The sequence below is a fragment of the Alnus glutinosa genome, chromosome 3 (assembly GCF_958979055.1).
Source record: "Alnus glutinosa chromosome 3, dhAlnGlut1.1, whole genome shotgun sequence".
NCBI classification, from domain to species: domain Eukaryota; kingdom Viridiplantae; phylum Streptophyta; class Magnoliopsida; order Fagales; family Betulaceae; genus Alnus; species Alnus glutinosa.
The window spans coordinates 6,943,696-6,959,830 of NC_084888.1; the positions used below are offsets into that span (position 1 = coordinate 6,943,696).

At 38.6% G+C, this 16,135-nt stretch overlaps 2 protein-coding genes, 1 long non-coding RNA gene and 1 pseudogene across 3 annotated transcripts; 2 read left to right on the top strand and 2 right to left on the bottom strand.

Moving 5' to 3' along the window:
* On the top strand, nucleotides 1-1,298 carry LOC133862268 (uncharacterized). The gene is made up of 3 exons (XR_009899191.1): nucleotides 1-156; nucleotides 745-880; nucleotides 974-1,298. It is a non-coding gene; the product is annotated as an uncharacterized LOC133862268 (long non-coding RNA).
* Nucleotides 1,299-3,896: 2,598 nt separating this feature from the next.
* LOC133863108 (protein FAR-RED IMPAIRED RESPONSE 1-like) lies at nucleotides 3,897-7,179 on the bottom strand. Its single transcript, XM_062299102.1, has 5 exons — nucleotides 7,074-7,179; nucleotides 6,234-6,962; nucleotides 4,744-6,107; nucleotides 4,538-4,651; nucleotides 3,897-3,959 (listed from the first exon to the last, which is right to left on the bottom strand). The coding sequence occupies exons 1-5, from the start codon at nucleotides 7,177-7,179 to the stop codon at nucleotides 3,897-3,899; spliced, it is 2,376 nt and encodes a 791-aa protein (XP_062155086.1).
* Nucleotides 7,180-9,017: 1,838 nt separating this feature from the next.
* Nucleotides 9,018-9,973, top strand: LOC133862265 (acidic endochitinase-like; annotated as a pseudogene).
* Nucleotides 9,974-14,438: 4,465 nt separating this feature from the next.
* On the bottom strand, nucleotides 14,439-16,135 carry LOC133863688 (acidic endochitinase-like). Its single transcript, XM_062299736.1, has 2 exons — nucleotides 15,738-16,135; nucleotides 14,439-15,077 (listed from the first exon to the last, which is right to left on the bottom strand). Exons 1-2 carry the CDS (start codon nucleotides 16,094-16,096, stop codon nucleotides 14,549-14,551), a joined length of 888 nt encoding a protein of 295 aa, XP_062155720.1. The 5' UTR covers nucleotides 16,097-16,135; the 3' UTR covers nucleotides 14,439-14,548.

Here is a 16,135-nt window from a genome sequence, read left to right on the forward strand (position 1 = left end):
TGTATGGTCATGGCTAACACTTTTCTTGTAGAGCAAACCGTTTATGTTCTTTTATTAATTAATTAATTTTCTAAGGTTCAATCTGGAAGGTTGAGCTTTTCAGAATTGAAATTATGTAAGGTGAACAATTTGTTAGAATGATAGAAGATGTATAGGGTAAGTCCATGCCACCTTTTTGTTCTTATTAAATTCGCTCCACATGTACTGTTTAAATCTTTGGACTTCAAAGCATCCTATGCCAAGTATGTTTTCTGTTCTGTCTCTAATTGCACAAGTCAAAAGCACATAATTCATCCATCCTCTTATCTTTTTTATGCAAGCTGATCATGGTTGTAATGTTGTATAACTGCATAGACTTGATACGGTAATTTTGTCCCATCCTTTTCAATGATTTCTTCTGACAAATATTCTCTTATGTACTTGACATGTCCAGCATTATGGAATGATCTTATCTTAAAGAAAAAAAAATGATTTTCATATGATCATTTTTTGTGTGTTTGTGCTTCGTTATTTCTTTATTTAATTTTCTGATCCTCCTAGTTATTCCGTTAATAACCGCATGCATAGAAGATTGGTAGAATTTGAGGATTTTTTTCTTTTTATTATGTTAGATGGATTTTGGTGGAATCTGAGCTTGTCACTTATCTAAAGGTTATGATTGTATATTTCTTGTTTGAGTAACATATATTTAGCCTCCCAATTCAATATATAGAAAATTCTCATGTCATGTGCTTCTGAATTTAGGCACAAGTAAATGTCTACAACAAGTGATTTGTCAAGCGGTCATCCGTTATGTAAGTGTGGAATTCCTGCACGTCTAAGGTACTCTTGGACCACATCCAATCCCGCTAAAAAATGGTATGGATGTAATAACTACAAGGTAATTTTTGTTATATTTTGAAATTAGCTTTGTGTTATATTTCGTCGTTAGTAGTTCATGACATTTTTGTTGACCCTTGTTTTTTTCATGTAGAAAGCCGGTGATTGTGATTTTTTTGAATGGGCTGATAAGAAGATGTCTGCATACGAGAAGGGATTAGCGCAATATCTGAAGGAGACGGAGGAGAGAAGACAGGCTGACAATGACAAAGTTGAGGAATTAATTGAAAAAAAATGCAAGGAACAATTAGCGCAACATTTGAAAGAAATGGAGGAGAAAGTTGAGGAATTGATTGAAAAAAAATGTAAGGAACAATTAGCGCAACGTAACGAGAAGATGATTCGTGTTTTGTTGTTAGTTGTCATTTTGCTGTTAGCCTTTCATTTTTGTAGTTATAGTGAACCTAGACCTACCAACTTGATGTTAAAATGAAAACAATTCAGTTGTAAGAGACTTTTTTCTGTTTGTACGAATATCCTAAATGTATGTTAATCTTAATTGTTGTTTTTTGGTCTTAAATTGAACTGCCAACATGCAGTTGGTATCAGAGCTAGATTTCACGGAAAGGATGGCTTGGATTGATGTTGCAAGAACTTTAGACATACTTCTTGTAATCTGCAACCGCTTAGGAAGCTGCTGAAATTTTTTCCAGCAGCTCTTGTGACTTGATTTTTATGTTTCTTGGTTCTTTAGAATGTTTATTAACATGTTGGGACCTTGATTTGATCATCCCAATCCCAAGAGACTGGTTGCATGTTTAAAGTTCGATTAAATTGTTTGCACCAAGACAGTGTTGCTGCAAAATTAGCCACCGAGGAACTGCTTATCACCCCCTGGACTCTCTCTGTTGCCAGGTCTCACTCTCTCTGATTTACATACCTTTTTCACGATCCATTTCAGCTTTTGATGGTTTAGTTTTAACTTTTGCTTAATCTGTATTTCTTCAGTTTGTCTTTAGTGAACTTCAGTGGGTTCTGGTGGTTTTGTGCTTGAATCCACTAGCTCCTTTAACATGATTCTGAGCTAGCTTCACTTTTTGGTCTAATTTTCAGAATCTGGAAGTTCCTGGAATACTTTGTGGAATAATTCCTTTCCGTAATTACATCTTGAAGCTTGTGATTTTTTACTCTCTCTTTTCTTCTTCTTTTCGGTTGTGAAACAGTATGCATGGTTGCATTCATCGAGTTTTTTTCCCCAATAGGAAAGGAAATTCTGCTTGATCTTATGCTACTTTGGATTGCTTTTCACCTGAAAGTTTTCTTCTTTTTTTTTTTTTTTTTCTATTATGCAACTGCCATAAAACTAACGGTATGCAACAGAGTAATGCTATATATACGTATGCATATGGTAAATATGTTTGATATTCAGAAGCTAAAGATGATACTATGAGATCGCAATGGTCTACTAATAGTAGTTTTTACATTTCCCAAAATATACCAAACAGCTTAATTTCTCTGCCAGTGATCTACGGCAACTTCTCCACAGCAATTTTCCACCCCACTTGGAGTAACCCATTTCAGCTTGCCATGTATGTCTCAGAATCTCATCTCCAGAAATTGTGATTCCTGAAAACCCAGCTTGCCATGTTGAGTTATATAAAGAAAACCCAAATTTCATGCAAAAATATAAGGGAAGTAAAAATTACAGAGATCTCTACCCCTATGGCTCATCAAGAAAGCTAATTTGTTAGTTATGAGAAGGAAGTAAGAAATCCAAACTTGAAGAAGACCCTTTCCTAAGAGCCAGATTCTAAGAAGGGAAGATTAAAGGAAGAGAGAAATGGACAAAATATCAATGCAACAGCTGGGGATTAAGACAGAGTGAAAAGAAACTGAAAAACAGAGCAAGTAATCTCCAAAGTAATTTGTTTAATTCTGAAGTTTGTGACATTCATTAAAAGCCTAATCTGAGCCTTCGTATCAACTTATTTGAACCCTAGAGAAACCAAAAGATACCTGAGTAATACCAATTCATGTTAGGACTCAACATCACGATAGCTGAACAAACAAAATCCCATAAAATACAGCTTCTAATCTACATGAAAAACCTCAAACCAAAATTCCGGTACATAAAAAGCTTTTAAAGTTCCAATATTTTTTTTTAGAAGCAGAATGTTTGGGTGCAGCACTGGAATAACATAACAAAACTACTACTCACCAATTATATCATCAGAAAAAGGGGGAAAAAAAAGGCACCAAAATTACTATAGCTGACCAAACAAAATCTCAAACCAAACTTCCATTACATAAAAACTCCCACAAATAAATCTTAATTTCTATATGAAAAAGATCTTCCAATTTTTCTATATCTTCATAATCTTCATTTCCAGCAACTTTTTTCTTCTTTTAAAGTTCCATTTTTTTTTTGGGAAGCAGAATGTTTTGGTGTAGCACTGGAAAAACATAACAAGGCTGTAACTACTCACCCATTATATCATCAGAATAAGGGGAAAAAAAAAAAAAAAAAGGACACCTGATTCTGCTGTCTAGAAATTTTTAAAATTCTAGAATTTTTAAAAACATAACAAAGCAGTAACTACTCACCCTTTAAAATTGAAGGGAGCACATGTAAGCCATATGGAAGAAGTCAACCAATAAGACCTCATTAAACAGCTTGGATATTGCTTTTTCCAAAGCTCCCATACTATCATGGATTATTAATCCAATTAAAGTAGTACTTAATCTGTCCTATACCATGATCAAGAGATATAATGACAATAGGAAAGTAATTATAGGAAAACTAAAATAAAATAAAATAAATTAAAAAACCACAAAACACAACTTCCTGAAGATGCAAGACAACTGGTAGCAACACAAGAAACAAGTAAAAAATGACAGAATGCCAGATGCCACAAGAACTACTACAGAACACAAACAGGAGACATTGAGATATCCACAAACAAGCGAAACCTGAGGATTTTGAAAATATGTTGGTCCCAACAATATGGCACAAAAGTTTCCCTTTTCTGCCCTTAGTGACAAAAGGCATCTAATGTCATCTAACCATGAATATTACTCTAGTTATACATATTAAACCTACTTTCAGGTAGGAAGAACTTGGAAACAAGGGGAGATGGAATCTGTGAAAATGCTTAAAATAGAAACCTTAAACTTGACAGATTCTTTTTCTCCTTGTTTCCAAGATCCAAACCAAGTCTTAATAAGCATGTTTAAGAGTGGCTATTGATCCAAACCAAAAAATTTAATTGTAGGGATTCAAGTACAACAGCTGGCCATAATATTTGATCTCAGTTCAAAATTCTGTTCTCCTTGTTAGTAGATGAGAATAAAAAACATAGAGCTTAGGTTGTGTGAAAAATGATAGAAAACTCCCTATGCACTCATAAGTAGTGGATGTGCCAAACAATTTCAATACTGAAAAATGATAGCAGTATTTACTTCCATGCATGCTTGGATAATATAGCAAATTGTAGGGATTCAAATACTATAATAGGACACCATCTCATATCCATATCAAAAAGACCTTACCACTTACGACAAGTATATAGAATCTCCTTCGAAAATGCATGACGATTGTGAATTCCCAAACGTCTGGAACAAATACATCGAACGATTAATATATATGAAACTAAACTATTCGTCAACATGTATGAATCAAATGCACGTATATGAACTTTTTTATCCCTCCTTTCAGTACCTGTGTAAGTACACTATGTTGTGTTTCAATCAGTTGGTCATGCTGCACATCAATTGAAAAAAGCAACGGATCTTCACTTGTGTCCAGTTCATCTACTAGCGATCTTTGGCATGTCTTCAAAAAAAAAAAATTCAAAAATGTTAAAATTAATATTAAAATTACACATCAATAAGTACACATACAACGACTTTTGAATAGTTGAATACCTTCTTTCTTTTCCTTCGCTGCTCGGGATTTGTGTTGCTCTGTTTCTTATTTCCTCCTTTTGATGACTTTTTTCCCACCACTTTTTCAACCACAGACACTTTTCTGATTGATGGTCGCGCACCTTTAGTTCGAGCCACAAGAGGACTACACACCTCCACCTCCATACAATCCATGGCTCCATTATCGATCATAGGTGCACTTGGGAGATCTTTTGCACTTGGGAGTGATTGGGAAGGTTGACTTTGTTCACAGCTTGGACCGCTAAATTTCTTAATTAGCATATCAACATACTTTTGCAATTCCATGCAATGGTCAACGTTTGGTGCTGCAATAGCGGCCAACTTCAGCACATTGTTGCTCAGTTCAGCATATCGATCTGCAGTAGGGTTGCCACTCAAAGGATCATAACTACTCTTGATTAACTTATATGGCCGCTTCAAATCCTTCCTCCATCGATTTAGAAAATACTTTTCGGGCAACAAATCCACATCTTCAAATGTAGTCAACACGGATAAGGCATGTTTGCACAAAATTCCTCTTGATTCAAACAAACGGCAACTACAATTCACTTCACATACAGGGCCATTGTAGCAAACATTATAAACGATTTTTTTCCTATAGGATTCATTAATTTCTACTTGTTCGATCACCTGATAGGTACGAATTCCACATTCACTTTTCAAAAGAGAAGAACCACAATACATAATCGATGAAATCTCCTTCTGAACTTCTCTAAACTTTGCATGGGTGTAAATTTTTTGGAATTGCTTCTCAAAAGGCCAATGGCTCACACATGAAATGGTGGTATTGAAGGAATCGAAATCAGCAACATTCTCAACCTCAACCTTCCTGCGCAAAGCGTTATCGTATTGATCCACAAATTCCTTCAATGAGGTGGACGATTGCACATAACCATCAAAAAAGGCATTCATACTCTCACTACGTTGTGTGGTAGTCATGCCGGCCCAAAATACATCATTCAAATATGTTGGTACCCAAAAAGTCCTTTCACTGTATAAACCACGCAGCCATGCATTCTCCTCTAGATTATAACACTCAAGCATACTCTGCCAACATGCATCAAACTCGTCACATGTATGAGAATTATACACACAATTTCTTATGGCACTCTTAATGGCATAGTATTGTGAATGTGATCCAAACTTTTCCGGAAGTTTTTTCAGTATATGCCATAAACAAAATCTATGACGAGCATTCGGAAACACCTTCTTAATAGCATTTTTCATGGCCCTATCTTGATCTGTAATAATTGCCCTTGGCGCACGGCCCTTCATGCATTTCAACCATGCCTCAAACAACCAAACAAATGACTCCGTATCCTCACTTGAAATTAATGCCGCCCCTAAAAGAATTGATTGACCATGATGGTTTACTCCCACAAAAGGAGCAAATGGCATTTCGTATTTGTTGGTTAAGTATGTTGTGTCAAATGTAACCACATCACCAAAATCTTCATATGATGCCCTACTTCGTGCATCAGCCCAAAAAACATTTCTCAGCCTACACTCATCATCCACATCTATATCAAAATAAAAATCATCATTTACTTTCCGCATTCTATTGAAATAGTCACGAAGTGCTGCGGCACCTCCTGTACCAAGGCGAAGGCGTCTTGAGTTCGCAATATAATTGCGACATTCTCTCTCTCCAAATGTAAGATTCTCATAACCCCCCGCTTCAACGGCTAGTGCGTTATAAATTTTATTGGTGCGGATTCCAGCTCTATCATCTATATCAAGCTTTCTCTTCGTAGCAGGATCCAACTTCTTGTTGCACCGAAAGTATCTCGCTTTACCTGGGCTTAAGTCGTGATTATGCCCTAGATTTACATTTGTCACATACCACGATGTATCCACTAACGTTGCATTCAAAGTAGCCTGACACCCCGTTTTGCTTGTTTTGCTAGCCTTGCACAGGTTATTACTTGAACTGGATGATGCTTTGCCTCCGCGAGCACATGTCAGACTGATGTAGTGTACATCTCCATTTTCATACTTTTTCTTCTTCTTTTGTGTCACACCAAAGCCCGCTTGCTTTCCATAATTCCTATAATAGTCAACGACTTCCTCTATGGAGTCAAATAGCATACCGCTCTTAGGCTCCTCAACAACTTTATCTCCATCTATGAGCTTGGCCTTGGACCGACAATTATCCACACCATCATTCAATTGGTCATTAGCAACAATTTCATTTCCATCTATCACAAAATTAAAACAAATAAATAAATATGGGGTAAAGAACCCAACTATAAATAATAACATTTATTATGTTACAAAAATTAAAGGTAAGCATGAAGTGTCCAACATACCATTTTCAGGGTCCATTTCGATGGGCACAACATCATCAAGTTCAATATGTGTCAATGAACAATCATCTTCGTGTTGTGAAATCAAGTCCAATTGTGATAAATCCATTTAAAAATTTCTGTAACAAATAAAGATTCATATCACAATATTAGGTTACTAATTAAAGTGAAGGATTTAGCCTCACAATCACAATTCACAGCAACCCACAACTCACCCAAAATGCAAATCCTCAAGCCTTGAAAAAAAATCCAATCACAACGACAAACATTCAGCCACTAACCGAAGTCCACACTAAAAATCAACACATAAGGCTATAGCGAAAGAGAGAAACCCCAAAGAATATTTTACGAAGTCCATTTATTTTGACAGAATATTATTTGGACAGCTTTGCAGGTTTTTTAATAATTTTTTTTTAACCCCTCAATGTAGGTGGATATTTAAGAATGATATGCTTGGGAAATTTTATAACTGTAGCCTTAGGGGAAAAAAGAAAAATCTATGAAGCTCAACTAAGAGCATTATGGACAATTATGATTTCTATCACTGCAACTGCCATTATATCTCCTTACTTTTGTTACAATAGCTCACTTCAGAAGCAACATTCAATAACATTTCCTCACAACTTACATCCACCAACATTTCCTCACTTCAGAAGCAACATTCAATAACATTTCCTCACAACTTACACCACCAGAAATGCCACAACAGTGCCAACTATAGTTGCATTGACAAAAGTAAACAAAAGTGAAAAGTTACCGAGGCTTATTAGCAGTTATTTCTAGAAAAATGAGTACCACAGAAAGGTCGCCGGAAATGGGTCGCCTGAACCCTAATTTTTGGCCGGAGGTGGAGAACGGCGCGGCCGGGTCGTGCGTGGAGAACGGCGGTGGCGGGCCGCCGGAACTGGAACGACGACGGAGTTGGGACGTTCTGGGCCGGAAATGGGTCGATGGAACCCTGCGTTTCGGCCGGAGGTGGAGAACGGCGCGGCCGGGTCGTGCGTTTCGGCCGGAGGTGGAGAACGGCGCGGCCCCGGAACTGGAACAACGACGGCGTTGGGTCGTGCGTTTCGGCCGGAGGTGGAGAACGGCGCGGCCCCGAAACTGGAACAACGACGGCGTTGGGTCGTTCTGGGCCGGAAATGGGTCGATGGAACCGGCGGAGAACGGCGCGGCCGGTCGTGCGTGGAGAACGGCGGTGGCGGGTCGTTCTTCGCGGTCGGCGGTGGGAAGAAAATGGGCAGATGGAGAGAGGGAGGGAAAAAATGGGGGGAACGTTTGAACTGAAATGAAGAAAATGGGATTAGATGAGTCGACCATTTGTTTTGAATTTTGAAAATTTTTTTTTTTTTTTTTTAAAAAAAAAAAAGAAAAAAAAAACAGTAAAACTGACATGGCCCTTTCCACGTAGGAAAGGGCCGGGCAGGGGCCGGCAGGATGGCCCCTGCCTATCACTACTCGAAAACTTGAAGATGAAGAGACATCAAACCCACTTAATATATTTTGTATTTATACTCTGACCACATATTTTAATTTATTTTTTGTTTGGCCCCTCCCTTTCAAATGTTTGGCTCATGTGGGAAGGATGCTAAGAAATGCTCTTAACATTTTTTTTTTCATTTTTTTGGACAAATGACAAGCTTTAGTAACTAACCCTTTTTGAAATCCGGATTTCAGATGATCCCACCGTGGGATTCCGGCGTGGGTAGCTAGTTACTTTGAAAAAATGAATAGCTAAAAAAAAATTGTGATCTTTTAACATTTGTAGAACAGGATGTGAATGCTAGCATTTTGGGGGAAATATTCTTCCACAAACGTATTGAGTGAGCTTATGTAGTCTTTTGGTCTTTCCCACATGATATGCCTATATAAGTAGATGTTCCTTCGCCATTTATTCTCAACTCTAAAGCGAAGCGGCAAATTATAAGCAAAGCGCGCGAACTAGTAATGGCTAGGCAATTACAAACCCCATTAGCTAGCCCTGTTCTACCTTTTGCTCATTGTCCTGATCAATGGCTCACAAGCGGGCAAAATCACGGTGTACTGGGGCCAGAATGGAAAAGAGGGCAGCTTGGCTGATGCTTGCACCAACAGCTCTTATCATATTGTGAACATAGCTTTTCTATCCACATTTGGCAATGGTCAGACCCCCTCGATCAACCTAGCCGGCCACTGTGACCCAACCACTGATGAGTGCACCCGTTATACAAAGACATCAAAGCTTGCCAAAAACGGGGTATCAAAGTGATACTTTCTATTGGAGGCGCTATTGGTAACTACAGCCTTTAAAATATTAAAATATTAAATAATTACCGCTTGTCCCAGTGTAGTGAAAGCTAAGGGAATAGCGATAATCGATACTGTGCAGGAATGTTTCAAACTACTTATGGAACAATTTTCTTGGGGGCCAATCTTCCTCTCGTCCATTAGGTGGGGCAATCCTAGATGGCATTGACTTTGCCATTGTTAAAGGCACAAAGCAGCACTCGGACGAGCTTGCAAAGGCCTTGGCAGAGTTTAGGAAAAAGAAGGAAGGCTTCTTGACAGCGGCTCCACAATGTCCTTTTCCAGACGCTTGGCTAAGAGTTGCGCTAAACACTGGCCTGTTTGACTACGTTTGGGTCCAATTTTACAACAACGCTCCGTGTGAGTATTCTGGCAATGCCAACAACCTTAAGAGATATTGGAATGATAACTGGACCACTATTCAAGCTGGTCAAATATTTTTGGGATTACCTGCATCCCCTGAGGCAGCCGGAAGTGGCTACATCAAGCCCGCTGTGCTTATTAGTGAGGTGTTACCAAAGATTAAGAGTTCTCCCAAATACAGGGGTGTTATCCTTTGGAATAGGTATGATGACAAACTGACTAACTATAGCAAAATTATTAAGCCCTATGTTTGAACTCCTTGACATTAACAACTACCTGCATTAGTTTTTCTGTTTGTTATCTTTTTTCTTTTTTCTTTTTTCTTTTTTTGGATGAATAAGCAGTACTGCCTACTCTGCCTTACGTTACCAATTACTACCGAGGAAGAGAAGAGAAGTGCTCTGTATTTGAAGATGACTGTTCCAGCGTGTATTGGAGTCCTGTACAGGAGTCATCTTTATCATTTCATTTAAAGTTTATCGTTATCTTCAATAAGCAGGTAGTGAGTTATATAAGTTGATGTATCAATTCCAGTTCTTTGGATTAATCAATGAAAATTATCAGTTCATTAATCAACAATCATTGGTGAGACTCCATTGACGTGTGTGATCTGTTCTTTATCCATTAATTCTGTATTTTTCCCAAAAATATACTGTTCACATGTGTGCCCTGCTTTTAAATTCCCTTTTGTTTTTATTTTTTATAGATACGTGAATAGGAAATAACATCAAACTAAGGTTGGAAGCCCAAAATAAAATGCAAAGAATGCAAATACGTGAAAGCAATGCATTAAATTAAGACGTAGACCTAATGATTCTTAGCATGGACGCCAAGAACCCAAACTACCAGCAAATGTGATTAAAGGTATATAAAAAGTCCAAAGGACCTAAACACCGGTTACATAACAAATACAGGAGACAAAGAGAAGGCACATAAAAAAAAAAGGCAAAAAAAAAAAAAAAAACTAGAGAAAACATGTAAAATAAAGGAAAACATACTGGTATCTTACGGAGCTGTGGTCGCTCGCCAACGCGTGAATACCACGCACCTGCAAAGTTGGCCAAAATCTCCATGGGATGCCGATAGTAGCTGTGGAAGGTGGAGGTAACCATCATGCGCGGCTCTGCGCTATCCACGTGTCTGCACATGTGGGATACCTAGTAACTAGGCAATGTGAGACTTAGCACCTATGTGTATTTTTATAAACCACCTATTATATGTGAGCTATTCATCTTTTCTCAATATAAGACTGGAGTGTTACAATTATAATTTTTACCATTTTGTCAGTTAGTGGTCGGGAAAACTCTAGATCTAAGTGGTTAGACAGATTCTTGAAGTTCCCCTTCGCCAAAACTATGGATCTGACTTCCTACATGATGTGAGCCAAAATAACTTTCTTCGATCTTGGAGTATTCCCATGCTGAATGTCATTACGTCGCTTCTAGTAAACCAAAGCTCCAAAACATAGTCTACCCAAGCAAGACTTTAGGTTCTTTCCATGCAGCCTAGTAATGCCTCATTTCACAATATTATCCCAAATTATAGGCGAATTAGCAAAAGAGTAAGCCTGCATAACAACCCTTCAAATCCTTCGGCTAAAACTCCCGGGTAGTATTGTCCCGGGAGACAGGAATCCAGGGAGATAACCCTATAGAAAAAACAAGAAAGAATGGGGGTCGGAGTTAACCCTCTGGTTTTGTAGGTTACAAGTCTTTAGCTAGGAGGACTACCTGATAGTTCTATCCTAGGAAATAGGGAAAAAAAACCCTAAGGAAAGATAAGGAATCATGGGTAGGGGTGTGCATGGGGCGGGGCGGGGCGGATTTCCGCCATTTTTCCCCGCCCCACAACCGTGCGGGGGTAGAAAATCTCACTCGCAACCGCAAATTTGCTCACAGTATCCGCAGGGTTGCGGGGGGGCGCGGGGCGATTTCTACAGGTGCGGGTTTTACAGGTTTTGCAAATTCAGAGTAGATCTGATGGGTGGGCTTGAAGAGAAATGAAGAAAAAAGTAAGGGGTGGTTGCTTTGTTCCATAACTTTCATGGGCGTCCGCTTTCTTGGCGTCGTCACCATCAAGTTGCGCGAGGAAGACGCCTTCCCCAGTTCCTAAAAACAAGTACCATACTAGAGGATAAGTCAAATACCTAAAGAGAAAAGTTTGGTGAGGGGAAGAAGAGAGGGGAAAAAACTAGAAAGAAAGAAGAGGGGCTGAAGTGTGTGAACTATGTAGTGCAGCGTGTGCGGCACAGTGAAGGAAAAAGGAAAAGTGAAGGGAGAAGGACGCTAGGGCTGATTAGATTTAGGTTTTCTTCTTTTCTTTTCTTTTTTCTTCTTTTTTTTTTTCCCTTGGTGCGGGGCGGGTCGGGGATCAAGTTTTTTTAAAACACTAAACCCACAACATGCCCCGTCCCGCATATATTTCTCAAATTAAGACCCTAACCCTCAAAAAAACCCGAAAAACTGGTCCTCTACGAGGCGGGGCAAGTGCTGCGGGTCAGTGCGGGTATTGCACACCCATAATCATGGGGGTCGGATTTAACCCTCAGGTTTGCAAGTTTCCAAAAGGAGACAAGGTTCGGACATTTCGAGACACAGAATTCCAGTTACCCGAATATGCTTCGAATAAGAGAATTGTGGGGTAACTGATAGGAATAATTTCATTCAGACTAGCCTTTGGGTCAATACCAACCCATAAAAGGAGAAGCATCCCAGGAAAGCCGATCCCGAAAGATAGTACAGTAGTAAGCAGCCAAGATAGCAGGACTCTCGGGGTAGTCCAATCTCGAAGAGGTAGACATCGAGCAGCCATTCCCGAGAATACAAGGTAGAAGATATAATCAGATTGGGTCCTGGGAATACAGACATCCCGAGACTGGGATTCTATTTAGCCAGCCAAGGCCCGAGACAGGCCAGTCTCAGGCAATCAGGCACCAACCGCATCCCAGGAATTCTGAATGTGAATCCCACAAACTAAGGTAGACATTATGGCTCAGAGATCGTGCCCAGCCCCTGAAACCGAATATTCAGGAAAAGATCTCGTGTGGAGGATAAGAAGGAAGGAATCTCGAGAGATTCGGAGAGGAGATCCTGGATCCCGAGAGATCCAGGATCCTCAGGACTCTCCAACTGCATTAAAAAGCCTATAAATAGGCCCAGGCTACAGGTTTTAACTCAGACTAAAATTTGGCAATTAAGCTGACTTTTTTTGTCAGAAACTGACTTAGCCATCAAAGAGGATCCCCGAAAAGGTCCTTTAGGTTTGCTCATTTTTTAGAATTCTTGGAGAAAGCCCAAAGAAGCAAAAAGGAAGAGCGGTGTTCACACCATACTGGAAACTATACAAACATCACTTGATATTTTTCTTCCACGCGTTTCTCAACAATTAAATTAACATGAAATCCAAAACAAGAAACTGACAAAATCAAACCCCAAGGAGAAACAACCATAAAAACTAACACAACTAAAGATAAAATTCAGTAGGAACACAAACAAAATACTTACCCACACTTTAAAAAATAAGGTAATTTTGTCGTCGCTAAAAGTCCTTTTGTCGCTACTAATGACGTCGACCCAGATGGCAAGAATGACGATAGTTCACTATGCTACGATATATATATCAAAAAATAAATAAATAAACGTGAGACATCCTGAATTGTCATGAATATGTGTTAAGTTTTAGTGTAGATGGATGACTTTTGATGGGCGAGCCAGATTAAATAGATGTTAAGTCTGACTAGGGATGTATTTGAACCAAGCCAAGCCGATCTTGGGGCTGTTGGATTCAACTCGAACACATAGAATAGGGGCTCAAACTTGGCTCGAGCTCTAGTTTTGAAGGGTTGTTTGAATTTGACTTGTTAAGCTAGTCGCGAGTTCGAACTTTCAAATTCGGCTTGTTAACAGCCTATTTGAATTCGAGCTTGGCTCAAACTCGACTAGCTTTTCACAATATGTCTCATTTAATATATGGTATGTCTCATTTAATATATGAACGGATTATTATGTTCACAAACAACTCATTTGTTTTTCCAATTGAGATAAAATCGAGTTTAAGTGAGCCGAGTCGAATTGAGTTCACGAAAAGTTGGGCTCATCTAACACCCCTAAGTCTGATAATAATTGCATGTGTGCTAGATGGAACTAAGTTTTATTAGTAATTTTATGGAGTTTAAATTGTAACTTTGACTAATTTTTTAGAGAGAGAGAAAGAAAGAAAAAAAAAAAACCATTGAGCGTAGTTAATTTTGTTCTTCGATAGCTTGAGAAAAGTAACGTGTAATACGTAATACTATTGTTGCGATAGATACTCACAACTTGAACTCAAAAGTTAGAAGCATTCTCAATACCATGCTTCTAACTTTTTGGGGAATTTTACATTTCCCTTATTGGCTAACTGAGAAGTGAGAAGCATTCATATTCAGTAATTTCTTTAATTTGTTCCTGTTTGTGATCTTTGATTCCCGACCGCTAACTCACAGAGTAATGATAGGCATGAGCATTTTGGCTAACTCCTGCCCGTCCATTTTCATTAAAAGGAAAATTTTTTATTTAAAAGCAACTTCTAATGTCACATTAAAAATTGTTTTTGATTAAAAAAATTATTATTTTTTATTAAAAAAATTGGGTAAAGCCGGCCAAAATGCTCCTGCCTATCATTTCCTCTCACAAAGTGTTAAAAGTCATAATCTTATAAAATAAAAATCGAACAACTTCTAGATGAAAACCGGCTACTAAATCTTTTTGCTCAATTTTTTATTTTGTAATATGCTTTATTTTATTATTACATCTCATAAAGTGAAATATGTGAAGTTAGAAGCAAAGTAGTGCTCAAACATTGGGCTTAACAGCTGAGCTATAGCCGTCGTCAAAATTCTTGGACCAAAGCATAATACCCCCGTATTTTGGAGAACCCTTAATAGAAGGTAACACATCATTGTTAAGCACGTCCGGCGGGATGTAGCCACTCCCAGCAGCCTCTGGGGATGCAGATAACCCCAAAAATATTTGACCAGCTTGAATAGTGGTCCATTTATCGTTCCAATAACTCTTAAGGTTGTCGGCATTGCCAGAATACTCACACGGAGCATTGTTGTAAAATTGGACCCAAACGTATTCAAATAGGCCAGTGTTTAGCGCAACTCCTAGCCGAGCGTCTGGAAAAGGACATTGTGGAGCCGCTGTTAAGTAGACCCTATTCTGTTGGCTAAAGTCTGACAGGGCCTTTGCAAGCTCGTCCCAGTGCCCGGTTGTGCCTGCCTCAATATCGAAGTCAATGCCATTTAGGACCGCATCACCTAATGGACGGGAGTCTGATTGGCCCCCAAGAAAATTGTTCCATAAGTAGTTTGCAACATTCCTACATGCACAATACCAAATAACATTAAACCCAATTGAAATTAGTGAATTATAGTCAAGAGATTTAGCCCGTTTATTTTATTTTATTTTTTTAAAAAAAGTCGGATTAATTATAGTTTTGTACCCATGACTCAACACACTACATAAGGATTGACGATTTTTTACACCATCCGCAAATTCAACATGAAATTAGCGGACTAGGATTGAATGATCTAACCCGTTTGTTTAATTAAATGGGTAGAAGTACGATTGACTTGTATAGTCTTATATTCATGTGTCAATACAACGTGAACCTTACCCGACAAGTGAACAAAAATTGCCACTCTTAGCTTTCACTCGGTGACAAACTATTAAAACATGTGTACCTTATATATTTATAGAATAATGATAAAAATCACATTTTTATCACATAACTAACCCACAATGCTAACATATAGCAATTTCAACTAACACTTGGCGGGATGAGTCATTTATGTATACTTGAGAACAGAAAGGAAAAACTGAAACTTCATATTTGAAATATAATATATGTCATTCTACGTTAAATTACTGTTATTTCAAAAACTTAATTTTATATATAATATTTTTTAAAAATAAGATGGACTTATATTAGATGATACAGAATGGCAATAAACAAGTTAATAATGAAAGCGATGCTTGCCTGGCGTCATCAGCTGAGGAAAGGGTGTAGGTACCAGCAGCACCTCCAATAGAAAGCATGACTTTGATACCCTGGTTTTGGCAAGCTTTGATGTCGTTGCTTAAACCGGTGCACCCATTAATGGTCGGGTTACAGTGGCCGGCTAGGTTGATCGAGGGGGTCTGACCATTGCCAAATGTGGATAGGAAAGCTATGTTCACAATATCATAATTGCCTGTGGCGCAGGTAGCAGCCAAACTGCCCTCATTTCCATTCTGACCCCAGTACACCGTGATTACGCCCGCTTGTGAGCCATTGATCATCAGGACAATGAGCAGAAGGGAGAACAAGCCTACTGGGGTTTGTAATTGCCGAGCCATTACTAGTGCACTTTGCTTCCTTGCCGCTTGGCTCGAGAG

Excerpts from the sequence above, each read along its gene's own strand:
- LOC133863108 (XM_062299102.1), bottom strand. The coding sequence starts at position 7,179 with ATGGATTTATCACAATTGGACTTGATTTCACAACACGAAGATGATTGT. Across the intron at positions 6,108-6,233 it reads TTTTTGGGCTGATGCACGAA|GGGCGGCATTAATTTCAAGT; the intron begins GTAGGGCATCAT and ends CAATTCTTTTAG. Across the intron at positions 4,652-4,743 it reads AGCGAAGGAAAAGAAAGAAG|ACATGCCAAAGATCGCTAGT; the intron begins GTATTCAACTAT and ends TTTTTTTTGAAG.
- LOC133863688 (XM_062299736.1), bottom strand. The coding sequence starts at position 16,096 with ATGGCTCGGCAATTACAAACCCCAGTAGGCTTGTTCTCCCTTCTGCTC. Across the intron at positions 15,078-15,737 it reads TCCTCAGCTGATGACGCCAG|GAATGTTGCAAACTACTTAT; the intron begins GCAAGCATCGCT and ends TTGTGCATGTAG.